Genomic DNA, 27,431 nt, shown 5'->3' with positions numbered 1-27,431 from the left:
AGAGTTTCGCGAGATTTGGTAGCAGCAGGCCACTGGCCCGCCACCTGCACCTGCTATCGCGAGATTTGGCAGGCGGAGGAGGAGCTGTCGCGGTCAGCCGCCTCACAGCGATGGCGGCCGAGCAGGGCCGGCGGCGGTGGCGGCTGCGGCTACGGCCGGAGACAGCAGTGGTGGCAGTAGCGGTGGGTGGCGGGGGCCTGTGACCGGGAGCCGCCCCTGGGTCCGGGCATCATGAGCCAAGGCCCCCCCACAGGGGAGAGCAGTGAGCCCGAAGCAAAGGTCCTCCACACTAAGCGGCTTTACCGGTGAGAGGGGCCGCGGCGTGAGTGCAGCCGCCAAGGGAAGTGGGGGACAGCGAGGGGCGGGGCCTCCCGGACAGGCGGGCTCCGGTACCGGGCTGGGGTATGGGTGAGCGAAGAGGGTGCAATTTTAGAGGGAGCAAAGGGGGCGGGGCCCCATAACCCGGGATTGAGCTGAAAGAAGGAATTGGGTGGGTGGGAGGTTGGGAGGGAAGCACGTGGAGGGAATCTCTTCCGCAGTGAGCTTGGGACGGGCACCGAGCTTTGCGGATTTGGGGTAAGAAGGTTGGATTTGGGGACTGCAGCGGTTGAGAAGGTGAGGGTGGGGTCACAGATGGGAGAAAAACCCGGAAGGGAATAGTGCTTAGAACCCTGTAAAGATTTACAGGGAAGAACCCTGGACTGAAATCAAGAGAGGTCTTTGCTTTGCCGTTCGCCGTGTGACCTTGGGCTTTCGTTTTCTCATCCTTAAAAGGAGAGATCTGTATTTGATAGGCTTTTAGGTCACTTAGGGCTCCAAGTTTTGGGAATCTGAATGAAAATAAAGAGGCTGTAAGAGTATTTGTGTTGGACTGGCAGGGAGGTGAAGGACTTTGAGTCCAGAGTTTTCGTAGGTCATCGGAGCCCATTTCCGGGCACCTGGGGACGGACTCCTGAGTCCTGCTTTCCTTCCAGCCTCATGACTGCAGTCTCTTGCCAGGCAACTCCATTCCTGGTTTCTCATTTCCACAGTGCCACTCACGCTCCTTAACCTCTCATTCAGCCTTTCAACCCTCTGTTGGAAACAGGCCGGGGTGAACATTTCCCGCCCTAAGCGGAGGATATTTTTGTGTGGGGCAGCTAGAACATGGTTTCTGGATGTGGATCAAAAATAGAATGACACATAAAGACCAAATTGAGTTTTCTCGCTTTCTACTAGGAAGTTAAGAGTTTGGGGTTTTCATTTGGCTGAGGCTCTGGAACCAGAGGTGTTTGCATGAGAAGACTACCTTCAGAGCCATGGGCCCCATCTTGGCAGTGAAAGAGTCAAGAGCATGTTGTCTTTTCCTCCTTTGGGTAGGCATCCTGCCTGGTCTGGCTTCCTAAGCCAGAAGGCAGAGGGGAGTATCGGCTGCTCCAAAAATAGAAAAGTGATCCAAGCCCTCAGCCTCTGGGCTTTCACTGTGGGCTGCCCCAAGCAGTCTCCGGGCGGATGAAGAGACTGGGGTGGCACGTGTGCCTCGTCATGCCGCCGAGTGTCATTGCTGCCTGTCAGACAGAGCGTGGGCAGTGCTGTGAGATTCCTCACTTGTCTCCAGCTTTTGGTGATGGCTTTGGTCATCCTTATCATTCTCAAATCTTGTTTTTTCTCAAGCCACTGCCCTCACAGAACTGACTGACTTAAGCTGATATGTTTGCATGTGTGGCTTACATGTATGCACAGGGGTCTCCCTGCTGGTAATTGTGCATTGTTGGCTTTGGGTAGGGTGGCAATTTGAGGCAGCACATCTCTTTCTATTGTTTATTATAGCAGTGGTGATTGGTGGGAAGAAGGTTTGATTTCTCGGCGCAAGGTAAATATGTTGTTGGACTATGAAACTGGCATTGGAGCTTCTGTAAATTTGGGTAATTCCCACAATCTGTGTATAGAAATGAAATTCTGAAATGTTTGAAGCCCCTTAGAAAAGGCAGCTGGAAAACGGATGCTGGAAGGGATGCAAGCACCAATTAGGCCAGTTTTAGCTACTTAAAAATTTTTTTAAAACATGTTTTTCTTTTTTAACACTGTGCGTCATGACCTAAGATTACAGTAGTGAATGAGACACAAGACTGGTTTTTGTAGTTTTTGTTCTAAATGAGATTACAATTTAATGGAGGCGCCTATGGTCTGATGGGAAATGTAAAAGAAAGTGTGGAGTCCTCCCCGCCACCTTAGATCTGTGCATGGCCCTTTTCTGGGGACTAAACTGGCGTATTACTGATGGCTGCCTGGTGCTGCGTTTGGCATTGAGGGCCTGGCTGGCTAAAAGAGCTTGGCTTCCATCTCTAGGCAGCCCAGGAGGTGTTTGGAGAAATGCTGGTCTCTTAAGACTGTCTTTGAGAAGGCCTTGATTACCATCCCACCCACTCAGCTGGGTGTTGGTGATCACTTCACCAAGTGTAGGACAGCTTTTAGGGGCACCAGCTGAGCCACCACAAGATGCTAGCCTGCTGTGACCCACTTTCCCTGGCCCAGGAGCACGTTTCAGTATTCTGGATCCGTTTTGGACTATTTTAGGAATTGTAACTCACTATTTTTCGGTTGTTTTGTGTCCAGGAGCAGTGCCTGATTCATCTGTTCTCACAGCTGCTGTCTGTCATCCTCTGGGTTTTACCCTTCTAGAGATGATACTTACTTAGGTACCTCTTGGCCATTCATTGCAGAGTTGCCTTGAACTTTTCTCTTAAGGCCTGGAATATCCTCCTCAGGATGAAGACCAGTACTTATTAAACACTTACTGTGTACAAGGCATTGTTATGAATGCTTTATGTATTAATTAATTTAACCTGCACAAAATAGGTGATGTTACTAATCCCATTTTATAGATGAGAGAACTGAGATAAAAAAGTTAAATACTTGACCCAGGACTCTATAGCTGGTAGGAAGCAGAGCTAGGATTTGAACCCAGACTATCTGATTCTAGAGACTATACTCTATATTAAAACAACTGGTTCCTTCAGCAGAATCCAGGAGACTTTAAGAACTTCAGGGACACTCTCATTCCCCTTTCTCTTACCCCATTATTGCAGAACAGAATTTTTGTGTTAGGAATGCTTTTCCTTTATGTCTGATAATAAGCCAGCCTTTTAATAATAATAATTCATTTCACCAATATATATCAAATGCTCACTATATACCAGTGCTGTATTTAAATTATTTCATTTACTGTTCACAACAGCCCTTTGAGGTAACTACTCTTATCTCCATTTTTATAAATTGGTAACTAAGCCTTAAAGAAGTTAGGTAACTTCACCCAAAATTATAGAGTTAGTAAGACACAGCCAGATTCAAACCCTAGATTTTCTGCCTGGCATCAGAACCTATGCTCTTTCCATTGAGAGAGCCTGCCTTCCCATATCACAGAGTTTCTCTGCCTTGACAGTGTTGACAGTTAGCATGACAGTTATGATGGTGGACTGTCCCATGTATTGTGGGGTGTCTAAGCAGCACACACTAAATGCCATAGCAGTGCCTCTCCTTCCCCTCCCCGGGGTTGTGACAATCAAAAATGTCTTCAGCATTGCCAGACATCTTCTGAGGGGGCGGTTGTATCAAGATGGAGGCTCTGTTCATCTTGTTTTGATTGGAGCTCTATCTGCAGCCATTTCGTTTCCTTACCCCTAATTCTGTAGCTATTCCTGTAAGATCAGTATATGGACCATATGCATGGCTCAAGGACTGTTTGCCTATAATTCCCTGCAGGGCTGTGGTGGAGGCTGTGCATCGACTTGACCTCATCCTTTGCAACAAAACCGCTTATCAAGAAGTGTTCAAACCGGAGAACATTAGCCTGAGGAACAAGTAAGCTGAGACTCTATAAACTACACATCCTTAGAGTTTCTGTTTTCCTCTCCACCTGAAACCCTGTCATATACAGACATGTTCTCTCTTATCTCCTGACTTCATGGTACATAAATGGTCTGTGACATCTCTGGCCTTCCTAAGAGGGAGAGGGGATGCCTCACTTTCTGCAGCTTCTATATCTAACAGACTGGTGCCATTAGAATGGTGTTTGAGTTGGGGGAGTTGACTGTACTGCATAAGGAAGGAAAGAAAGAAGAGATACAGAGGCCGAGTAGAAAGGAGAGCACGGTGCAGGGGAAGAAAGTGAAGATTGTTAAGATTCTTACTGCTCCTACCTGTATCTTTTGGGGCTCCACTGCCTTCTAGAACCGCTTGTCTTGTGTCCTGCTGAGTGAGCCTGGATGTCTAATGGGAGGCACAGACGTTTGTCAGTTGGAGTGTCGGCAGGTGCCTTCTTGCCCTCAATTCTTGTGTCCCCCACCAAGGGATGGCCAGTCCCTCTCATGCTTCTCCACATCCTCATAGGCTGCGTGAGCTCTGCGTCAAGCTTATGTTCCTGCACCCAGTGGACTATGGGAGGAAGGCTGAGGAGCTGCTGTGGAGAAAGGTATATTACGAAGTTATCCAGCTTATCAAGACTAACAAAAAGGTAAGTGGAGGGCTTCTCTGGTGGCTCAGACAGTAAATAATCCGCCTGCAATGCAGGAGACCTGGGTTGGATCCCTGAGTTGGGAAGAGTCCCCCTGGAGAAAGGAATGGCTACCGACTCCAGTATTCTGGCCTGGAGAATTCCATGAACAGAGGAGCCTGGCAGACTACAGTCCGTGGGGTCGCATCTAGGGGGTCAGACACAACTGAGCAACTTTCGCTTTTCAAGAGGAGGTCTTGGAGCTTGGAAAGAAGTTTGTCTAAAGAGGGGAAGCTAAGGAACAAAAGACAGCTAGACAAGAGGCCCAGAGCATGGCTGTAGGTGGGGTATCAAGGAAGAGATAGAAAGGAGGGAGGGAGTCATATAGAATTAGGATTAGGAGAGAAGGGGACCCTGAGCCCAGGTGGGGAGACCAGAGAATGAGATCTAAGGGTATAGAGGTGACTCAGGAGTAAGAGGAGAGGTGGATAAAGTTCCAGACTTTATCCAGTTTCCAGAGCCAAAAAGATAAGTTTATTTCTTCGGTGAGATAAAAATGATTAGGGACAGGGGAGCAGAACTCTGATCTTGCTGCTTAACTGGCCCCTTCTTTTTCCCAATCTCCAGCATATCCACAGCCGGAGTACCTTGGAATGTGCCTACAGGACACACCTGGTTGCTGGTATTGGCTTCTACCAGCATCTCCTTCTCTATATCCAGTCTCACTACCAGCTGGAACTGCAATGCTGCATCGACTGGACCCATGTCACCGACCCCCTCATAGGTCAGTGAAATCTGAAAGGTGGGCTGGAGGAGCAAGTTGGTTTGTTTCTACTTTGGCCTTCTTATCCCTCAGTATCTATGTACCTTGTGACCCAGCCAGGCTGTGAGGATTCTAGAAGACATACACATGCTTCATGAGATTTGGATTTAACCAAATAAGCATATGAGTTGGGGTAAAGATCTTAAGGAAAGAGAGAGGCCTCTTTAGTTTGGGGTTGTAGACCGATGTAGAGCCAGGGGGAGGGATGGAATGATCTAGAGAAAGTCTGGCACTGGAAGATGATATTGATAGCATTTTTTTTCCTCCCAGTTGGATTTGATTGGCACTTTCTTTTAACTTTAGAGATTGTTTCCTAGTATTTGATGAAAGTATTACAGTTTTTAGAAATATTGGGAGAATCATGGACATTCTTTCAAGATAGTGCAAATCTCTTTGATTTTCCGAGAGCTGTGGTTTACCTCCTTCTCTAGTTGGTGGTTTTCTCTTCAGTTTGACTGTCCTTTGGCACTCCTTCCCTCTTCCCTCTTCCTCCAACTCCCCTTGCTCTTCATACCCCTTGCCCTCCCCCAGCCCCCTGCCCCTCCCCTCACCAGCAGAAAGACATTCTGGGTCAGAGATGGAGGTTATGTCTGTGCCACTGTGTGGCAGCATTCTCTGCTCAGAAGACACTCTATTTTATCCATTTGAAACACTTAAGAACAAAACAATGGGGGGGGGGGGGTTCCCTGGGGGTCTAGAGGTAAGGACTCGGCACTGTCACTGCCGGGACCCTGATTTCCATCTCTGGTCGGGGAACTGAGATCCTGCAAGCTGCACGGCCAAAAATAAAGCAATGTTAATCCAAGGCAGAATTCATAAGTGTCATATGAGATTGCCAGGAGGGTCCATAGCCTGAACGAAGATGACGAACCCTTATTTCAAAGAATTAATCCCCCAAACAACTTTATCTCTTTATAGATATTTCTCATTCAGCCAACTCAGCAACGTCTCTATAGTAAATATTAGGAAGGGCTTCTCAGAATGGGAGGTGCATACCTAAGAGAGTGTCTACAAAATGGAGGGGATAAGTGGATGGTATCTGGAGCCAGATTGTCATTTGGATCCCAACTCTGTTACTTACCTGTTATGCGACTTTGATTTCTTCAACTGTGAAATGGAAGTAATAAGAGTAACTACCCCTTGGGGTTGCTTTGAGGATCACTTCAGTTGGCCTTGTGATACACTCAGATCAGTACCTAGCCCATCGGAGAATTGCCTCCCAAATAGCTGAAGTTCTTTGAAGTTCCAGGGCTGCCTGGGTAAAGGCAGAGGTGAGAGCCCAGGCGTCTGTGGCTCTGGCCTCCACCTGTCCTCAGGTCAGACAAGTCTCTCCATGGACAGGCTTTTCAACAGGCTGCCTTTTCTGTGACCTCCGCCACCAGGCAGAAGCCAGGAGCATTTCCTTTGGCCTCATCCATATGCCATTCTTCCTGGGCAAGTTTCCCATCTTTACCTTTTACCTTTAGGTGGGGAGTGGCTCCCCAAGGCAGCCACAACTATACTTACACTTGACTTTACCTCTTTTTCCTTTTTAGTGACCTTCCTGTGATGATCTTTCACATGATGTTTCCCCAGGCAGCTGTCCTGGGTTGAAGACCCTAGACCATCTCTTCCAGTTCCTTCCTGTCCTGTGAATGACTCCTACTTATGAGCCTCTGTGTCCCTACCTCTGTCCACCTGTGAGCCTGTGTCTTGGATGGGCATCATCTCTGCCCCATAAGGCCGGGTTCCAAAACTAGACCTGGATTCTTGATCTCCATTCTCCACCTAGGAAAGATGTTTTCCAGAGGTAAGGTCAGAGGAATGGGCTTATAAACCTCTCTCTCTCTCTTTCTCAGGATGCAAGAAGCCGGTGTCTGCCTCAGGGAAGGAGATGGACTGGGCACAGATGGCATGCCACCGATGTCTGGTGTACCTGGGGGACTTGTGTAAGAATCAGAACCTTTCATTTTTCTCTGTTTTGGGCTCCAGGACAGGCTCCAGCCGTTCAAATTATTGGTACCACCCTTAAGGTGACTGGAGGGCAGGAGGAGTAGTTTGGGCTGTGATGACTTTTTCCCTCCAGTCTGTTTAGTGTTTCCTTCTCTTCACTATTCTTCCATGAGTCAAAAAGGATGAGTGAATGCAAGAAGGGGAAAATGTCTTTGTGCTTTAAGAAAGTCAGGGTGATAACCTGGTTTTAGTAGTAAGTTCGGAAGGTTTTAATTTGATGTCTTTCTCTTTTGGAGTTTTCTTTTCTCTTCATAGATTCCTAGGGGAATTGCGGTTAGACCTCAGGGAGGACTTACCTACCTGAAGCATGTATCTCAGAATGGAAAAGGACTCTTGCTTTATGCCCCCTGAGTCGCTAATCCTGATATACAAAGATCTCTAGTCCTGTTGGGCTCCTGGTGTGTGGCTTTTGGATGCATTATCTATAATTGACCCGAGGTGCCTCTCCCTGCCCTTATCCCACTCCTGGACCCTTCACAGGCAGGGGGCACAGGGAGAATCAGGTGCTAGAGAGTCCATCTGACCATGCAGGAGATACAAGAGACCTGGATTCAGTTCCTGTGTCAAGAAGGGAGGAGGAAATGGCAGCCCACTCCAGTATTCTTTTCTGGACAGTTCCATGGACAGAGAAGCCTGGTGGGCTGTAATCCATAGGGTTGAAAAAAGTCGAACATGGGTGAGCAGATGCAGGCGCACGTGCGCGCACACACACACACACAGAATCAGCTGTTTCACAGTAGATTGACCTAGTGTCATTAGTCATGTCTTCTCTCTAGAACTGAACAGTTGAATTCCAGAACCAAATATCAGAAGTCATTTCAAGCATTAATACATGCTGTAGCTCCCCTTCATTGGGAAGAGATAATCAAGAAGAGCCTCTTTACAAACACTAAATATTCTTTACATTTTGGACCTACCAGCAAGGAAGAGAGAGTTGAATAATTTGCTAGTCATGTAGACTTCAGCTGGCCAGAGACCCAGACAAGCCTGCCTTCTAGCTCAGGTATCTTCCTCCCAGGCTCCTATTACAGCTCTCTAGAGTGGACTTCGAGATGAGGGGAGGTATTTTCTGAAGCATGGCATTACTGTATTTCTTTTTTTCCTCTCCCTCTTACAGCACGTTATCAGAATGAACTAGCTGGTGTAGACACTGAGCTGCTAGCTGAGAGATTTTACTACCAAGCCCTGTCAGTAGCTCCTCAGATTGGTAAGTGGACCCCTCACTGGGGCCTCCCAACCCAGCAGCACTTTCTAAGCGGAAAACGATGTTGAGATGGCAGGCAGGCACACTCACTTCCCCCTGGGTCCTCCTCACCCTCAGTTCTTTAATGCTTCACCTTGGTTCTGAATTCTTTCCCAAGTAACGCACACTCAGAAGATGGTGGAAGAAGAGGAGAAATGGGAGAGTCTTGAACTAAGAGGGAGGGAGGCAGAAAAGAAGGGAAAGAAGATGGCTTCCTCATCTCTGGTGTCTCTGTAGAGAGAGGAGACTGCTTCAGCTGCCACTGTGGAGGCACAGTGAGGGAAGAGATAAGGCTAGATTACAGGAAGAGATGGGGATTAGCATGTCAGAAGGGGAATTCAGAGGTAAGAGACTGAGCTGAGATGAGAGGGTTCCAGGAGAGCCACAGCTGCTGTTGAAGGGTGGCACCCATCAGTGCTGAAGCCCTGAGGGCCAGGTGGGATTAGACTGATAGGACGGGAGTCTGGAATCAATAACCTCCTGGAGGAACAAGATTAACTGCTGATCACCTGAGAGACTGGTGTCTCCTGCAGAGCCACTGTTCTCCACATGAGTTCTCTGATGCTCAGCGTGGGTTGGGCTGGCAGCTTTCAGTGAGTGTTGTGGCCACAGACTGTGTGACTCCTCTTTCTCTCCAGGAATGCCCTTCAACCAGCTGGGCACCCTTGCAGGCAGCAAGTACTATAATGTGGAAGCCATGTACTGCTACCTGCGCTGGTGAGTATTTGGCAGCTCTTACCAGCTTTCACATCTGCAGGGTTCCTGCTTGCTTTTCTCTTTACGCTCTTCCTTCTCTAGCTCCTGGGAAAGATGGATAGAATGGTAAGATTGAGGGAGCCCCTCCTCAGGGACCCTGCATCCTGCCAGCCCTGCTGCTTTTCACACAGCCACCTGGATTTGTGGGTACTTGGGCAGCTAATGTAGCTGTCTGCTATCATGAAAGCTAACAGGATTGCTACCTTCCTGAAGAAGGAGATAAATTGAATATAATTGGTAAAATCGTACCAAGGTAACCTCTGACAAGAACTTCAAAATTGTAGAGCTTCAGTGTCTTGAAGTGATAGGGATGAGGGGATCAGTTTAGCAGTGTGGATTACTGCTTACCTGGATCTCATTCTTATTTCTTAGAATCAAACAACAACAACAAAACACAATTTTTTCAGGGCACCCAAAGTTGGTTAAACTTAGTTTACTAAGTCACCATAACCAAATGCACCTGAGACTGATAGGTAAATGAGAAAGCCTTTGATTAAATTTTAGTGAGACATAAACTGCCAGGAAACTCACTGTTGCCACCTTATCAGGGCCAAAGTCTACTTGAGAAGCCAAATCATTCTCAGTAGTCACATAGTGAATTGGCTTTCAAAGCCCAAAGGGAGTAAGGTGGTCTTGTAGCTTAAATGATCAACTACACTATAGTGTAAACTATAATACCTAATTCTGCCGCAGAATTCCAACCTGTGGTCCTTGGTTCACCTGGTCAAGGAAACATATTTCCAGTATCAACAAATATTTGCCCTTATCTAGATCAGTACAGATTGGCCTCCCATCCACTGTATTCTTATTGTTTTTTTTTTTTAATTGAAGTATAGTTGATTTACAATGTTGTACTAATTTCTGCTGTACAACAAAGTGAATCGGTTATATATATCTTTTCAAGAATTTTATTTTTGGTTGCTCTGGGTCTTTGTTGCCACGTGCAGGCTTTCCCTAGTTGCAGTCCTGGACTGTTCATTGCAGTGACTTCTCCGGTTGTGGAGCATAGGCTCTCGGTGCATGGGCTTAGGTAGTTGCCACATGTGGGCTCAGTAGGTGTGACTCTTGGACCCTAGAGTGTGAGCTTCAGTAGTTGGGGCTCACAGGCTCTAAGGTGTGTGGGCTCAGTAGTTGTGGCACAAGGGCATAGTTGCTCTGTAGCATGTGGAATCTTCCTGGACCAGGGATCAAACCCCGCATCCTCTGCATTGGCAGGCAGATTACTATCCACTGTACTACCGGGGAAGTCCTATACATTCTTTCTTATAGTCTTTTCCATTACAGTTTATCACAGGATGGATATTGAATGTAGTTGCATGTGCTATACAGTAAAACCTTGTTGTTTATTCATTCTACATATAATAGTTTGCATCTGCTAACCCCAAACTCCCAATCCATCCCTCCCCACCTTGCCCTTGGCAACCACAATTCTGTTCTCTAGGTCTGTGAGTCTGTTTCTTTTTCATAGATAAGTTCATTTGTGGCATATTTTAGATTCCACATACAGGTGATATCATATGGTATTTGTCTTTTTCTGACTTACTTCACTTAGTATGATAATCTCTAGTTCCATGTTGCTACAAATGGCATTATTTCATTCTTTTTTTTATGACTGAGTAGTAGTCTGTTACATAGTATAATATATGTGTGCCATATCTTTATTCATTCATCTGTAGATCGATATTTAAGTTGTTTCCATGACTTGGCTGTTGTAAATAGTGCTGGTAAGGCACTAGTGGTAAAAAAACCCACCTGCCAATGAAGGAGAAGTAAGAGGTGTGGGTTTGATCCCTGGATCAAGAAGATACCCTGAAGAAAGACATGACAACCCACTCCAATATTCTTGCGTTTTTTTTGGTGAATCCCATGGACAGAGGAACCTGGCAGACTACAGTGCATAGGGTTCCAAAGCGTTGAACACAGCAAAACAACTTAGTATGCACACACACGAACATAGGGGTACATGTATCTATTTGAATTATTGTTTTGTCTGGGTATACACCTAGGAATGGGATTGCAGGATCATAAGGCAACTCTATTTTTAGTTTTTGAGGAACCTCCATACTGTTTTCCATAACGGCTGTACCAGTTTACATTTCCACCAACAGTGTAACAGGGTTAGCTTTTCTCCATCTCCCACATTTATTATTTGTGTATTTATTCTTGCATATAATTACCAGGTTTCTGCCCTCCCATTGCATCTTTCCCATTCCTTGTATGCCTTCCAGGGATTGCCCCCCTTACTTGTCCTGGATCCCGTATCACATTCATAATTAGGATTTAGCGGGAGTCACTTGCAAAGAGCCAAATACATCCAGGTTTGGGAGGTGCCCACTGAGGCCCTCTACTGTGCTTAAACAGTTACGTCTCATGTTTTGTGGGCTGGGCATTTGCCTCGGGCTCAGTCTGGCAGTCTTCCTCCTGGTGGCAGTGTCTAGGGTCAGGCAGTGGTATTCGGCTGGTCTGATGTCTGATATGTTTGGAGAATTGGTTTATCTGGACCCATTTCCCTCTCCTTTTAGTCTTGGGGCCTCTCCATGTGGTATCTTCCTCAAGGTAGATGGACTTCTTACATATTTGGCTCAGGACTCCCAACAGCAAATAATGATCTAAGCAACTTGAAACTAGGGTCTGTCAATCTCTTAGGGCCTGGGCCTGGAAACTGGTGGAGTCACTCCTACAATATTTTCTTGGTCAAAGCTTTTCAATAGTTGTTGTCTCCCACCCCCACCCCCTGCCAAGATTTAAAGGAAGGTGACATAGAACCCACTTCTCAGTGGAAGGAATATAAAAAATTTATAGCTATATTTAATTCACCTCTAACATGTATTTCTTCTTTTTCTATATCTTGCTTTTTATAATTAAAAGATGTTTCAGGGACTTCCCTGGTGGTCCAGTGACCCAGAATCGATCTCTGTTTGGGGAACTAAGATCCCACATGCTATGGGGCATGACCAGAGGAAAAAAAATAATAAAAATTTTTAAAAGACATTTCAAAAAAGTATAGCATGCTGTTAGTCTTTGTGGTAGGGCAGACTGGGGTTGGAGATTCAGCTGTACTATGTTTAGCTGTGTGACCTTTGCATTATACTCGATCTCTCTGGCTTCATTCCCTTGTCTATAAATGTGGGCAGTAGTAGGGTACAGTGCCTGACAGAGTGGGGTGCTCAGTACATATTTTCATTTGAATGAATATTGTGAAGATTAACTAAAATGGTATATGTAAATATCCTTAATGCTTGTTAAATGCTACCCATTAAGTGCTCTGCTTTTAAAAAGATGAAAAATAGTGTATTTCAGCGATGGTAACTAAGTTATGTTTGTAACGTTGAATGGGATTAATTGTTCCATATCTGGATGCAGAGGAGATACAGATGTCATCATTACTCTGATTAATCTGAAAGTTGTATGTGTGTGTTTTTACCAGGAAAGATAGTTTTCACCCTCAGTCTGTACGTGGAAGTGGCGGCTGGGGGCAGCCTGTATTTACTAGAAACAGTGCTCCTGGGACATCCTTGATGGTCCAGTGGCTGAGACTCCACACTCCCAATGCAGGGGGTCCGGGTTCAATCCCTGGTTGGGCAACTAGATTTCACATGCCAGAACTAAGACCTGGAGCAGCCAAGTACATAAATAAATATTTAAAAAAAGAAAAGCAGTGCTTTCTAAATCTCTGGAAGACTGACATTTCCTGTCTCCTCCTCTGCCAAGACTCAGTAGCTCACCTCTGTCTCCTTCAGCATCCAGTCGGAAGTGTCCTTTGAGGGGGCCTATGGAAACCTCAAGCGGCTGTATGACAAGGCAGCGAAAATGTACCACCAGCTGAAGAAGTGTGAGACTCGGAAACTCTCTCCCAGCAAGAAGCGGTGAGTGGGGCCTGTGGGAAGAGGGGGTCTTCCTGCAGTTGGTACAGTAGGACCACAGGGACTCCGGAGCTGTTCGCCATCTACCTTGGGCTCCTCTCATTTCAGATGTAAAGACATTAAGAGGTTGCTGGTGAACTTTATGTATCTGCAAAGCCTCCTGCAGCCCAAAAGCAGGTGAGTAGAGAGAGTGTGAGCAAGAACTCTGTCTTGGGACTGGCTCCTTTATGGCAGGGGACTTGGAGAGGAGGGCGTGGGCTGGTGAGTTCTGTCTCTCAATTGGAAATTCTCTAGCTGGCTAGTCCTTCCTCGGCATCCCTCGCTGTCTCACCCTAGGTTCCATGCCCATTCTCTGGGTGGCCCACCCTCTGGCAGATTGGGCGCTTACTGGAAGTTGAAGGAATGGCCGAATGGGAAGCCCACCCACATCCCTTCCACTGTATGTCTGCCCTTCCCATGTTACTCTGTCTGCTTTAGAGATCAGCCAGCACTGAGTCCCCCTCCTCCTCTCTGAAGTCTCCCTTGTAGGATCCCATAGTCTTTTCTCTGAATCCTGTATTCCCAGCTCTTTGTACCTGCCCCAGCCCCCATCACTGACTTCCCATTACTCCTGCCCTTTCACAGCTCCGTGGACTCAGAGCTGACGTCACTTTGCCAATCAGTCCTGGAGGACTTCAACCTCTGTCTCTTCTACTTGCCCTCCTCACCCAACCTCAGCCTGGCCAGTGAGGATGAGGAGGAGTATGAGAGTGGATATGCCTTCCTCCCGGACCTTCTCATCTTTCAAATGGTCATCATCTGCCTTATGGGGGTGCACAGCTTGAAGAGAGCAGGTAACTCTCCTGTGTCCCTCTCTTCTCTCCCACTGGCTTCGGGGATCCTCACTACCCTTTTCTGCAGCTCCTTATCCATAAAATTGCTTCCACGAGTAGTCCCTTCAGCACCTACGTCACTGCCTGGCTGTAGGAGAGAGCCCTGAAGGAGCTCCTAGTGAACAAACAAAGGCAACAGCATGTTCCCATCCCCTCCACCCTCCCACACCCACAGATACACGCACCCTTGTCTGGGACCAAGGCAGGCAGAGTGGTTGAGATGCTTAACTGTGGATCCAGATGGAATTCAGACTTGGTGGCAGTGGGGGTGGGGGCAGTTAGTTTCTGCCAGAGGTATATGTAGAGCAAGGTTGGATGGAAGGGAGGGAGAGACAGGACTGGGTGTGAATATGCTTGGGGAGTGGGGAGGGGCCTGTGTGAAAGCATCAGCTGGGGAGGATGAGGTGGGACAAGAGGAAGCAGGATGAGCTGGCACATTCCACATTACAGGATGAGAGTGCAGAGACCTGAGAAATCTTTTTTTACCTTAGAGAAAGTTTTTAGAGGTAATTAAATCCTTGGGAGGGTTGAGAACAGGTGAGATGAGGTTGGAGTTAATGGTGCTTCCTACTCTTCGGGGCCCTGAGCCCCTAACACTGGCTTTCCTGGGTTTAGGATCCAAGCAGTACAGTGCAGCCATTGCCTTCACCCTGGCCCTCTTCTCCCACCTCGTCAATCACGTCAACATCCGGCTGCAAGCTGAGCTGGAAGAGGGCGAGAATCCCGTCCCAGCATTCCAGAGCGATGGCACAGGTGCAGGGATGGGGGAGGTTGTGTCTGTGGAAAGGTTAGCATGGGGCGTGGGGATCACGGGAGGGGAACATAGGCGCGGCAGAGGTTGGGGGGGCTGTCAAAGAGCACCTGTCAGTGTCCCAGTGCTGACCGAACTCTCTCCACAGATGAGCCAGAGTCCAAGGAAACCTTGGAGAAGGAGGAGGAGCCGGGTCCTGAGCCCCCTCCTGTAGTACCTCCAGAGGGTGAGGTCAGAAAGAGTCGGAAGTTCTCCCGCCTCTCCTGCCTCCGCCGCCGCCGCCACCCACCCAAAGCAGGTGATGACAGTGACCTGAGCGAAGGCTTTGACTCGGATTCAAGCCATGACTCGACCCGGGCCAGTGAGGGCTCAGACAGTGGCTCCGACAAGAGTCTTGAAGGTGGGGGAACAGCCTTTGACGCTGAGACAGATTCAGAAATGAACAGTCAAGAGTCCCGATCAGACCTGGAAGATATGGAGGATGAGGACGGGACACGGTCCCCAGCCCTGGAGCCATCTCGGGCCAGGTCAGAGGCTCCTGAATCCCTCAATGGCCCTCTGGGCCCCAGCGAGGCCAGCATTGCCAGCAATCTACAAGCCATGTCCACCCAGATGTTCCAGACCAAACGCTGCTTCCGACTGGCCCCCACCTTCAGCAACCTGCTTCTCCAGCCCACCACTGAAGCGCCCACCTCGACCAGCCTCAGGCGCTGTGTCAATGGAGATGTGGACAAGCCGTCAGAGCCAGGTACATGGGCCTCTCTCCTTCGTCCTGCTCTGGTCCACACCTGTGCTGTCAGCATTCACTTGAGAGAGGCTGCTCTTCTCTCTGAGTACTTCTCATGCCTACCCTTGCTGCCTTGCTTCTGGCCTCTGCCCATAGTGTGGCCCAGGAGCTTTTTCCTGGGGATCCCCTCTCCTGCTCACTTCCTCGTTCTCAGCTCCCAGCTGATTTTGTGGTTGTATTCTCCTCCCACTCCCACTTTGCCCTATGGGTTTGGGGCTTTCCTCCCCACACAACACTGTAGCAATAACTTTTCCCGTGGTGCCTCAGGTCCTGCCAGGGCTCCTGGAAACTAGAAAAACCAGCACCCACTAGTAGGGCAGGTGGATTAGAACAGGACATTTCTCCTGAGGACCTTCCCCTGAGGTGCAGAGGGAACACCTGGTCAGCAGCAGCAAGCATTTGTGGCTTGGACACTGTGTCAAGCACTAGGCTGCACTTTTAGGGTCTTGTCTTATTTAACTTTCATGGCAGTCTTTTTTTCTTACAAGTTTGTTGTTGTTGTTTTGTTTTTTAATTTTTTTGGCCACATCTTGTGACATGTGGGATCTTAGTTCCCTGGCCAAGGATTGAACCCATGCCTCCTACATTGGAAACACCGAGTCTTTACCACTGGACCCCCAGGGAAGTTCCCATGGCAGTCTTGTGGTGGAAGAATCATCACCCCTGTTCTAAATGCTGTCCTGCTAAGCTTCTGTGCAGTGCTCCTTTATCCTGGAACATACTTTCCCTCCCTTGCTCTGAGTGTGTTGCTTGGCTATTCTCACTTGACCTCTAGATTTTGGCTTATAAGTCACTTGGTCTGGGAGTCCTCCAAGGGTTGGCTTCCTCTGGTCTCCTGTAGCTTCTATACCTCCACAGGTTCCAGCCCTTTCCCATTCGAGTGATGATGTCCGTTGGCTTGTATGTGTGCCCACCAGTGCCATGAGCCTCTTGAGGGCAGGGCAGTCCATGTTTTGTCTGTTGCTGTATCCCTATTACCTAACGCAGGGCTTGGCACAGGGCTGGGACTTAGGAAATACTGAGTGAGTGAAAGAAATGAGGAAACTGGTGCTCAGAGGTGGAGTGTGATCTGCGTACTGTTCTAACCTGCAGGCTTGAAGAGCTGGGAGCTGGCAGTAGTTTTAAATTCTGTACCCTTTTTCACCCTACCCGTAGCTCCTTTCTGTCTGCCCTGCCTTTGACACAGAATGAGCACAGGACAGATGTCAGTTGAGTGAGTAGCTGTAGACCTCACAGGTTAGCTCGTGTTTTAAAAGGCACCAGGCTCTTGCTTAAAAGCAGTCAGTCAGTGGACCTAGAGAAGTCGGGCCGGAATCTCATTCCTCTTTTCACGTCAGAATTCTTCAAATGAGTCCAGGCAGGTGGGGGCACGCTCCTCTCAGAGAGCCGAAGTCTGTTGCCCTGTGTCTACTAGTTGCTCATCCCAGTTATCTGTCTCCCACTCCCAGCCTCTGAAGAGGGCTCGGAGTCGGAGGGAAGTGAGTCCAGTGGGCGCTCCTTTCGGAATGAGCGGAGCATCCAGGAGAAGCTGCAGGTCTTGATGGCCGAAGGCCTGCTCCCTGCTGTGAAAGTCTTCCTGGACTGGCTGCGGACCAACCCCGACCTCATCATTGTGTGTGCGCAGGTGCGTCCCTCCACACCCACTTGCCCTCTTTAGCTCCCAGGGTGTGAGGGGAGGGCTGGGCCAGCCGCGATGGGGTGTGGGAATCCCTTCAGCTGGGCTGGGCAAGACAAAAGTTATTGTCAAGCACGGGTTCTGTGCTGGCTCCTAATGCTTTTTACAGGCAAGGCTTAGGCATGGCCTTTGCCCTCAAAGAGCCTGTGGCCTTGGCTGGGATATAAGTCCTGTGGACTGGGAAAGTGAGAGAGCTGCTTATTCGGCTTTATGTCCCCAGCGCTAGGCATAATGCCGGCTATAGCAAGTAATGTTGATGAAAATACATGTTCAAGGGCTAACCTTGGTAGGTAAACATCGGCACCCAGAGAAATGAGAGGGCACAGCGTGGTGACGAGAGATGGGACTGGGCAGTGACAGCGTGCACAGACAAGGTGCAGCTGTTATGGGCAGGGAAATGGCTCAGAGAGAGCTCTGCAGCTGGAGTGAGCAGTGTCAGAGGTGGGCTCCCACGGAGGCTGGCTGGGTTGATGGCAGCCTTCTCCTTCCCATCTCAGGTTCAGAGTCTTCATCTCAAGCCTCTGGTGTTCTGAGGCTTTTCCTCGGTGCTGTGGAAGACCCTTTCCCTGTCAGTCGCCCTCTTCCCTGGAAGAGAGTTAGGTCAGGGCCAGGCACACAGCCTGGGGCGTGTGCTTGTGCCTGGCAACAGCTCCTTAGTCACTGTTGGTCATCGAGGGCGGTGCAGTGAAGATGGTGGTGCAGGCTGCAGCCCCAGAGAGGTGGCCCAGCGTGTGCACCTGGAGGGCTGAAAGGAGAAGTCTGTGCTAGACAGGGAGACACTTCCAGTGCTCTAACTTTTTCCACTGTCAAGAACCAGAGAGTTCTTTCTGTGGTTTCACACCTTCCCTTTTCATGAAGCCTTCAACTGGTGATAAAGTTCATTGAAGCTTCAGGGTTCCCCTTCTTCATTCCTCCCTGTTTTCCAAGTCCTGTGTAAGCCCCCTTTTGTTAATATTTTTTTAATGCTTCTAGGCATGTGACAATAGCCCCAGACCTCCCAAATCTAGTGGTTTTCTTGTTCACTGCCAGTCTCCAGCACTGCCCCAGCTAAAGACTTACTCTTCTGTCTCTCTCTCAAGAGCTCTCAAAGTCTGTGGAACCGCCTGTCTGTGTTGCTGAATCTGTTGCCAGCTGCCAGCGAACTTCAAGAATCTGGTGAGTGAGTCCCTGGCACTGCCCTCCTTCCCCTCTCCTTCACTGGCCCACAACCCCCACCCCCACCCCCCATCCTGGTAACCTGGCACTTAGGGTAAAGAGGTTAATGCGATTCACACTTTCACCTGCCTAACACACAGCAGTCATTGTGGTCTGGGCTTCTCTCGTTTCCTGCCCCGACACTGCTCCACCGAGGGCAGGAGGCCTGGGCCCCCGGGGAGTGTTCTTGCTGAGCGGTCCTCTGGCCCTTCCAGTTCTGGTCTCCTAAAGCTCTGCCTGACAGCCCCGTGGACCGTCTGTCCTTTCCCCCCCGCATCTCTCCCCACCTTCTGTCCGCGGAGTGTGTCCTACCTGGGAGTTCCCAGAGGGAAGCGCTGTGTCCCTCTGACTGGGGGCTCCCACAGAGCAGGGCTTTCACGGTCCTCTTTTCTCCCCAGGCCTGGCCCTGTGTCCTGAAGTCCAGGAGCTTCTTGAAGGTTGTGAACTGCCTGACCTCCCATCTAGCCTGCTGCTCCCAGAGGACATGGCACTTCGCAACCTGCCTCCCTTCCGGGCGGCCCACAGACGCTTTAACTTTGACACAGATCGGCTCTTGCTCAGCACCTTAGAGGAGGTGAGGCAGTCATCCCTCACTCCACAGGCTTTGTTTTTGAAGACTCGGCAGCAGAGCAGGAGCTCCGGCTGGGGGCGGGGATGGGGGCAGGCTGGCACCCCTTCCGTCCAGACACGGGGCGTGTCCCTGGCTGCAGCTTTGTCACTCAGTGAGCCGTTTGGGCTTGCTGTCGTTCTTGGCAGAATGTCCATCCACAGTGTCTCCCTTTGTAGAACAGCCACCTTCCCCTTTCCCCACCTTTTGGAGAGGACAGAACAAGTAAATTATTAGGGCTTTAAAATCTCTATTGATCTCTTTTTTGTTTTGAGCCCAGCCTACTCTAAGCTGACCAGTAAACAGGGAAAGTTGGAGCTGGAAGGGAATGTGCTGTCCGTTTAGTCCAGTGACTTTCACCCTTGAATCTGTGTCACTACATAGGCCATCTGGGGGCAGCAGAGGGAAGCCAAGTGGCCTGGTGTGCCAGCAACACGCACAGAGGCGCACACACACACACGCACACTGCACACGCCCCCCCCTTTGGTTTCTCCTTCTCCAGCCAGAGCAGGTTGGCTTTATACTCTGTTTTATATTTTAGCACTCTATATGAGATTTTTGTTTGATTGGGAAAGAAGGGTTTTGCTGACCAAAAGCATAAGTTGGAAATGTTCATCTAGTTTGTCCTCTCATTGTACACATTAGGATTGAGCCCTAGAGGAGAGAGATGGCGTGAGAACCCAGGTCTCGTGTCTCCCGGCACGTGGCCTTATCTCTCTTCTCAGCCCTGAGTGCTGCTTCTCCAGTCCCTCTGAGGCTCCTCCCCTACGTGGTCACTCTCCTTCTGGTAGCTGCAGGCTCTGGGCCCCGGTGCTCTTCTCCCTCCACACCCCAGGCCTTTGCAGGGAGCCCATGTTGCTGAGGGGGCTGGCCTGGCGGAGGGCGGGGAGGAGCCCCGGTGGGGCAGGTGAGCCTGGAGGACGCTGCTCAGCCAGGCTGGCTCCCATGTCTCCACAGACAGTCGTGCGTATCTGCTGCATACGCAGCTTTGGCCACTTTGTTGCCCGCCTGCAAGGCAGCATCCTGCAGTTCAACGCAGAGGTCGGCATCTTTGTCAGCATTGCCCAGTCCGAGCAGGAGAGCCTGCTGCAGCAGGCCCAGGCCCAGTTCCGCATGGTGAGTCAGGCTGCCCCTCCCCGTCCGCTCTGCTCCCCCGGGCTCACTGAGAAACTACGGTCAGAGGCACAGACATGCTGTGGCCTTGACTGAAGGACCTGGTCACGGGGGCCCGGGCAGCGGAGAGGGAGCCTAGGGAGACCAGAGGGCAGCGAGGGAGCTAAGGGCAGATAGGGCTTGAGGTGCTTTGAGCAGGGGCAGCCTGGCACTGCCGCTGTATCTAGACTGGGGATTGAGGGCCATTTCTGTCACCTCCTAGTCTGAATTGAGCAAGTCACTTAACCTTGCTAAACCTGTTTCCTCATCAGTTACGTAGGAATTGTAGAATCAGCTTTAGGGGGTTGTTGTGACTAAGGCATGGTAGTGAATGTCAGGCACTTTGCATGTTGTATTATGGAGTGTGTGTGCTCAGCAAATGCTCCTTGACTAAGGTTCCTGCATCAAACACCATGTAGGAACCTCCCATCCCACAAGAGCCCCAAAGAGTAGGAGGTGACCTGTGTGATCTCTTTTTCATTCAGTCATTCATTCTGCAGATACTTCCTGAGAATCTGCTCTCTATCAGTAGCCCAGGCCTGAGAGTTAGAGCTGCAGACGAGACAGGCCTGTGTCTTGTGGCGCTAAAGCTTTGTGAGCCGCGGTCCGGATTCTGCAGGGGACCTGCACAGCCCCGGCATGTTGTCCTCCCCCCGCTCAGTGGCCCCGGCACATTTGGGTGGTGGTGTCTGGCACAGGAAACACAGCTCACGTGTCTTGGCAAGCCCAGGAGTTCTTCCTTATCTCAAGCCAGTCACCTCCCCCGTGTTCTTCCTTTCCCCAACCACAGGCTCCCCCACCTCTAGCACCCCCTTCCTGCAGATGGGAAGGAGCACTGGCTCCCCAGAAACTCCCTTCCTTGCTGTGTTATAAGCAAGCACATTTTGTTAAAAACTAACCTTTTGTGTTAAAACTTTTATTCCTATTCCATAGGGGAAAACAAGGGGGGTTACAAAAATAATTATGGGGAAGTTACACAGCTTCAGAAAGTGTAGAGTGTTTGCAGACATTTCCTTTGGCCTAGAACTCCTGAAGACTCCTCTTGGGGAGCAGGGTATACCTGAGAGCCCCTCTGGTGTGCTGCTGGACACCACAGGCCAGTCTGGAGCCAGGCCACACTGCCTGCTGGGACTGCATCCTGCTCCACCCGCGGCAGGGCTTCCAGCCCAAGGGGCTCAGTCCCCAGGGGTGGCAGCAGCGTGCTCCTTGTCATGTTGCCACCTCCCATCATTTATTGAGTTTTCCATGTGCAGAGCTGCTTTGCATGTGACATCTCAGGCGCTTGCATCCTCATTTTATAGGCAAGGAAGCATAAAGTGTCAGAGGGAGGTATGGGCGGCCGAGCCAGGGCCCTGGAATTGGAAAGACCTGGCTCCTGTCCTTGTTCTAAGCTGCTCTGGGAGCTCAGCTTCTCCACAGGCCAGGTGGGCCACCAGCCCTGCTCCCCAGGCTCTGGTGTCTGCTGGGGTCAGGGACACCTCTTTCCCCCACGGGCCCGGTCTTCTGCCTCCCTTGTTTCCTTTCTCTGCCAGCGTTTCTCAAAGGGGACACTCTGGATGGGGGTAAGAGGTGGACACTTCCGACCCATAGTATAATGATCAAAACTAAGAAATTAGGATTGGTGCAGTAGTATCAACTACAAGCTTTATTCAGATTTCACTAGTTTTCCTACAGATCTCTTTTTTTTCCTGAGGATCCCACGTTACATTTGATTATTAACGTCTCCTCAGTCTTTCCTTGTCTTTTATGATCTTGACACTCCTAAAGAGTACTGGTCAGCCGCTCTGTGCAGTGACCCTCACGCGGCTTTGTCTGGCATCTTCTCATGATCAGGAGGCGGCTTACATCCTGTTTAAAATAGGTTACTATTTAAATCCTCACTCTGATAATGCCAGTTTGTTCATCAAAGAGTCTTTAGTTGCTCCCCATGTCTTCTAGAATAAGTCCCCATTCTTAATTTCATCTTTAGACCATATTCATCTAGAAGACAAAGGAATACCATCACAGGGCTTTTAGTCAGGGCCATGGTGGACCACAGATGGTTTTTGAAAGATTGCCTTGGTTGTCAGGCAGAGAAAATGGGTTGGAGGCAGAGAACAGAAAGGAGGTGGTTTTAATAGTCAAGGTGGGGGTACTGGCTTAGGCCAGGGTTGTGCTTTGAAGATAGAAGGATGCAAAGGGATGTGAGTGACTTTTCTTTTTTTTAAAGGAGGTACAGTCGACAGGACTGGGAGCCTGATAACTTCTGGGGCTGAGAGAGAGGGAGGGAAAAAGTCAAAGCTGGTTAGCTTTCTGACTTGACAGATGGTGGTTTATTTAGCAAGCTGGGGAACATGGGAGGATTAGAAGCAGCTTTAGAGAAGCAGATCGAGCTGTCGAGTAGGCAGTTGGGTATATACATCTCGAACTCAGGAGTGGTCAGGTCTGGGCTGAAGCTGTAGATTTTGGAAGAAGTTTGCAAGTGGATGGTGATAGAAAGTGAAGGGTTGCATGGATGGTGTTCCCTGGGAGGAGGGGGCAGAGGTGAGACCAGACAGGTGCTGTCCCCGCCTTTTCTCCCTGGGGGCGTGGGCTGCTAATGGGATGTGTTCGGATTGCACCAGAGTGGTATTTTGTCTCCCACGCCTACCTTCCCCTCACTTAGTGGTAGCAATACAGAGAGTTAACTTATATAAGGCTGTACCTATTTCAGACCCGAGGAATCCCTGTTGGAGTTCTTGATCGCTGGAGAAAGGAATATCCCTCACCTCCTTGTCCCAGGCTTAACACCTGTTTCTTTTCCCCCTTTGTAGGCACAGGAGGAAGCGCGGCGGAACAGGCTGATGAGAGACATGGCCCAGCTACGACTTCAGGTAGGAAGCCAGGGCCCAGCACTGCTGCTGCTCTTGACCCGTTGTTGCTGAAGCCCCGCGTGGCCCCCCACCTTGCAGAGACTGCCCTCCACCGCTGCCTTGTCTCTGAGCCTCTGTGCTCCCTTTCCGCCTCCACTTCTCTCTTTTCCTTCTCTTCCTCTTAACCCTTGTTCCTGTCTACTTTTCCTCTGAGGCCATTCTTAGGAGATGGCAGCAGGAGTCCCGTAAGAGCCGCCTTTAGGAGCATTCTCCCCCCACCAGCCCGCACGCAGCTCCCCCCTAACCCTGCCTTCTCTCAACAGCTCGAGGTCTCTCAGCTGGAAGGGAGCCTGCAGCAGCCCAAGGCACAGTCAGCAATGTCTCCCTACCTCGTCCCCGACACCCAGGCCCTCTGCCACCACCTCCCTGTCATCCGTCAGCTGGCCACCAGTGGCCGCTTCATCGTCATCATCCCAAGGACAGGTAAGTGTATTGGAGAGGTCGGGGCACAGAGTGTGGCTGAGAGAGAATCTGGCTTGGGATTGAGAGACCCTTACTTGGGCCCAGTTCACACACAGTGGCCTTGGTCAAGTCCAGCCACCTCTCTCAACTTTGGTCATGTCACCTGTGAAGGGGGCATGACCATCTCTGTCAAAGCCTGACTCACAGGGAGGTTGGGAGAAGCAGGTGAGAAAATCTAAGGGAAAGCAGTTGGTAAATGGCCAAGTGCGTTGTTGTCAGGTCAGTCAGACCCTCAGGGCTCCTGTGGGGCTGCAGTGCGTCCTGGAGCGAGTGCAGGTGCCTCTGCAGAGCCCGCGTTACAGCAGCCGGAGCTCATCTGTTTCGTCCTTCCCCCACCCTCACCATGTCCGCCAGTGATCGATGGCCTGGATTTGCTGAAGAAGGAGCACCCAGGGGCCCGGGATGGGATCCGATATCTGGAGGCAGAGTTTAAAAAAGGGAACAGGTGAGTGCAGGCCTGGCTGGAGCTGTGCTGAGCCCAGGTCAGCACAGATGCCTGTGTGTCCTTGTGTAAGACGCATGTTCATGGTCCCTGCCCACAGTTGGCTCACGGCCTGGGGAAGAAGGCCAAGGATATAATTATTAGTGAGGGGGTTAGGTGCTGAAATAAACAATGACTGGAGGAGCCAGGAGCCCTGCTGGGGAGCACTGGCCTGCTCTCCATCTGCCTGTGGGGCAAACATGAGATCAGTGTCAGTGGGGAGAGGGGAGCAAGCCCCCCAACTCAAGCCATGGGCGCTTTTGCAGGAGTTTCTCCTTTCTTTAGGTGATCAGGTTGACCAGGGGCTTCCCACGGTTCAGGGGGTTGGGGTGGCAGCGTGTAGGTGCTCAGCCCAGCACAGGCCCTTCCTTCTGGCCTTTGGGGCCAGAAGAGGACTAGGCACTGGGTGTTGGGAGGAGGGAGAAAGCTCCCTGCTCTGTGCTGGCTGGCCCACCCTCCTCTGCATCTGCCCTTGCCTGGCCAGGAAGTCACACAAAGCCTTCTTGTTTGGACCTTGTCTCCAGAAGCACTGACTTGAAAAGCATTCGCTGCTTCTCCCCATCCAGCTCCTCCCCAGGGAGGAACCAAAGAAGTGATGTTATCAGGAGGAGGAACAAGCAGGGCTCAGCAGCTGGGGAGCCACTTAGAATGGCTCCAGACTGGCCTGTGACGTAGGAGATGCCCCTTCCCCTCCCTTGACACGGGGTCTCTGCCAAAAGGGCCCACTTTGTGTGAGCTGGGCACCCCCCCACCCCTGCCCCCGCCACTGCCACTTTCCCGTCTCCCTGCAGGTACATTCGCTGCCAGAGAGAGGCGGGGAAGAGCTTCGAGCGGCATAAGCTGAAGAGGCAGGATGCTGATGCCTGGTAACATTTCCACCTGCGCCCCTAGAACCCCAGATACGCTGCCCGCCTTGCTCCTCTGTGGGCATGCCCCAGGAGAGAGGGATGGGGCCAGAGTCACAGTCACAGGCAGCAGGACCAGCCTGGGGCCAGGCTCGGCCTGCCAGGTGCCTCTGCAGATCTCACCCTAGAGGGAGTGAGAAGTCACTCCAGCTCTGGAGCCTCTGCGGCCCTGAGATCCTTGGGCTCAGGGCCCTCCCTCACCGTATCTTTGCCTAGTTCCTGGAGCATAGCCTCCAGGCCAGCTTCCAGAAGCCACTGCTCCAAGCTGCCTGATAGCTCTCCTGTCTCCTGGGCCCCTCCTCATCCCAGCTTCCCCTGTGCCCTGGGGATCTGGTATTCAGGTTGCGCTAATGCTGGGACTTAGCCCTCCTCCCTCTCCCCTTCCCGCTCCAGGACGCTCTATAAGATCCTGGACAGCTGCAAACAGCTGACTCTAGCCCAGGGGGCAGGTGAGGAGGACCCGAGTGGCATGGTGACCATCATCACAGGCCTTCCACTGGACAACCCTAGCACGCTCTCAGGCGCTATGCAGGTGGGTCACGGGGTGATGTGCGGGGAAGAGTGGAATGGGGAAGAGGTACCGAAGTTGACTCCCTCAGACCAGGCAGCTGCCCTTTTCCTCTTCCACCACCCCTTCCCCAGCCCCTCAACGACTTGTCCCGTAATTTAGGAGGTCAGGCCCTCCTCCATCTGTCCTTCCCCCAATTCCACAGGCAGCCTTGCAGGCCGCTGTACATGCCAGTGTGGACATCAAGAATGTTCTGGACTTCTACAAGCAGTGGAAGGAGATTGGCTGAGACTGACCCCCAGGCCCTGCAGCGGGGCTGACTCCAGATCTCTCGTGCCCTCCCTGGCAGCCAGGACCACCACCTGTAGTCACCCCACCACACGCAGACTCAAGCACGCACACAGGAAGGAAGCCCAGCTGCACATGGGCTGCAGGGAGGGCCCAGGAGCCAGCTGGGAGGGCGGGGTCCCCCTGTTGCCAAGATGACGTCAGGAAAGCAAGGAAAGTGCTTGGAGCAGGAGAGGCCTGTGGGCGCCTAGCCAGCCTTCCTGCCTCAGCCCCCTGCTTTCCCCAGGGGCAGGTGGCAGGTGCGGGTCTGTTTCATTGGAGTGGTTCTGGACCTCTGAGGGGAAGGGACAGCAGAAGGGGCGCTTCCTCACCCAAGATGCAGGGTGGGTGGTGCCAGGAGTTGGGGCCCTCGGGGCCTGGGGCAGAGTTGGGTAACACCGGGTGTCTGGGTGGTTCTCTGCAGACCCTTCCTCTCCTCAAGGACCACCCGCCCCTCTCGTCCCCCTCTGCAGGGACGGGCAGCTCTGGAGCCTTGGGGACTCATAAGGAAGAGGGGCTTGGAGCTGCTGGCACCGAGAGCAGGGCAGGGCTGGGACCCCTCCTGCTGCTGCGGGGGCTGCACACCGTTGCCCCGCTCACTTCCTGCCTCCCCTCTGCTAGCTTCCTGTGCAGGGAGCAGGCCCGCAGCAGCGCAGGCAGTCTGGCCTGTATGCCAGGGAGGGCTCCCGTGCCCCCCAGCCCCCGGTCACTGCGCTCTGTGCTGGGACAGAGTGGGACGCCAGAAAGAGGAGAGGGGGGCCAAGTTTGAGGCCACCACCCTGCTTACTATCGAGGGAGGGGCCTGCACTCAGATGGGCAGCAGGAAGGAGAGGCCCCTTGAAGTTGCCTGGCTGGGTGCCCTCTGCCCTGGTGGGCTTCCCTACTTCTGTCCTTCCCCAGGACTGAAGGCCTGGAGGAGCTGAGCGTGGGGCTAGCTTTGGGAGTGTCAAGGTGAATGTGAGAGCAGAGATCATGAATAGCTCAGGGCAGTGAGTGGAGCCACAGGAGTGGGGCTGCGTGAGGGAGCCTTTGGCCAGGATTGCCTCAGCCCCTCCCACCTCAGGCTGCATACGTAGCGTGGGCTGGGGGCTGAGGGTGGGGGGTCTCAGTTCTGCTGTTCCCCACCCCAGCGCTAGCCCAGCTTCCCAGGCTGTTCTCAGGGGACAGCAGGCTTCCTGCATCCTTTCTCTAAGAAGGCAAGTCTGGGACAGCCTGGGGGGGTGGGATCACTCCCACTTCCAGTCCCTGGCAGAGACTTGAGACTAAAGCATCACTTAATAAAGACCCCCTGAAGCCCTCTCTGTCTCCTGGTGCCTTTCTCTAGTTTTATTGGGACATGGGAGAGATTACAGGCTGAAATGGCAGTTTGGAAAGGTTTCTTTGATGTGGCCCAGTTGAAGCAAGAAACCAGCAATTGAAACACAAACTCCAGAAGCGGTTTTGACAGCTGTGAAGTTCACTGACTGCCCTGAGCTGGTGCCTTCATAAGGGTGATGTGTTAGTCGCTCAGTTGTGTCCGATTCTTGTGACTTCATGGACTGTAGCCTGTCCGCGGAATTCTCTAGGCAAGAATACTGGAGTGGATTGCCATTTCCTGAGCCAGGGATCAAACCCAGGTGTCCTGCATTGCAGGCAGATTCTTTACTGACAAGCCACCAGAGAAGACCAAGG

At 51.2% G+C, this 27,431-nt stretch overlaps 1 protein-coding gene across 2 annotated transcripts; it reads left to right on the top strand.

Moving 5' to 3' along the window:
• Positions 1-61: 61 nt before the first annotated feature.
• On the top strand, positions 62-27,057 carry SMG5 (SMG5 nonsense mediated mRNA decay factor). 2 transcript variants are annotated; one of them, XM_020912480.2, is made up of 22 exons: positions 62-305; positions 3,742-3,840; positions 4,369-4,492; positions 5,099-5,255; positions 7,133-7,222; positions 8,404-8,493; positions 9,168-9,246; positions 13,026-13,151; positions 13,257-13,325; positions 13,773-13,981; positions 14,636-14,773; positions 14,920-15,519; positions 17,007-17,182; positions 18,313-18,388; positions 18,826-19,001; positions 19,992-20,150; positions 22,979-23,038; positions 23,341-23,500; positions 23,894-23,984; positions 24,812-24,886; positions 25,319-25,457; positions 25,639-27,057. In XM_020912480.2, the coding sequence occupies exons 1-22, from the start codon at positions 232-234 to the stop codon at positions 25,720-25,722; spliced, it is 3,051 nt and encodes a 1,016-aa protein (XP_020768139.2). In that variant the 5' UTR covers positions 62-231; the 3' UTR covers positions 25,723-27,057. The 2 variants fall into 2 exon arrangements, with proteins under 2 accessions (XP_020768139.2, XP_070323607.1); XM_070467506.1 differs by lacking the exon at positions 62-305 and adding an exon at positions 556-576.
• The last annotated feature ends 374 nt before the right edge of the window (positions 27,058-27,431 follow it).

This window comes from Odocoileus virginianus, chromosome 5 (assembly GCF_023699985.2).
Source record: "Odocoileus virginianus isolate 20LAN1187 ecotype Illinois chromosome 5, Ovbor_1.2, whole genome shotgun sequence".
In the NCBI taxonomy this organism is placed as follows: domain Eukaryota; kingdom Metazoa; phylum Chordata; class Mammalia; order Artiodactyla; family Cervidae; genus Odocoileus; species Odocoileus virginianus.
This window is presented reverse-complemented; position numbering and strand designations above follow the sequence as displayed.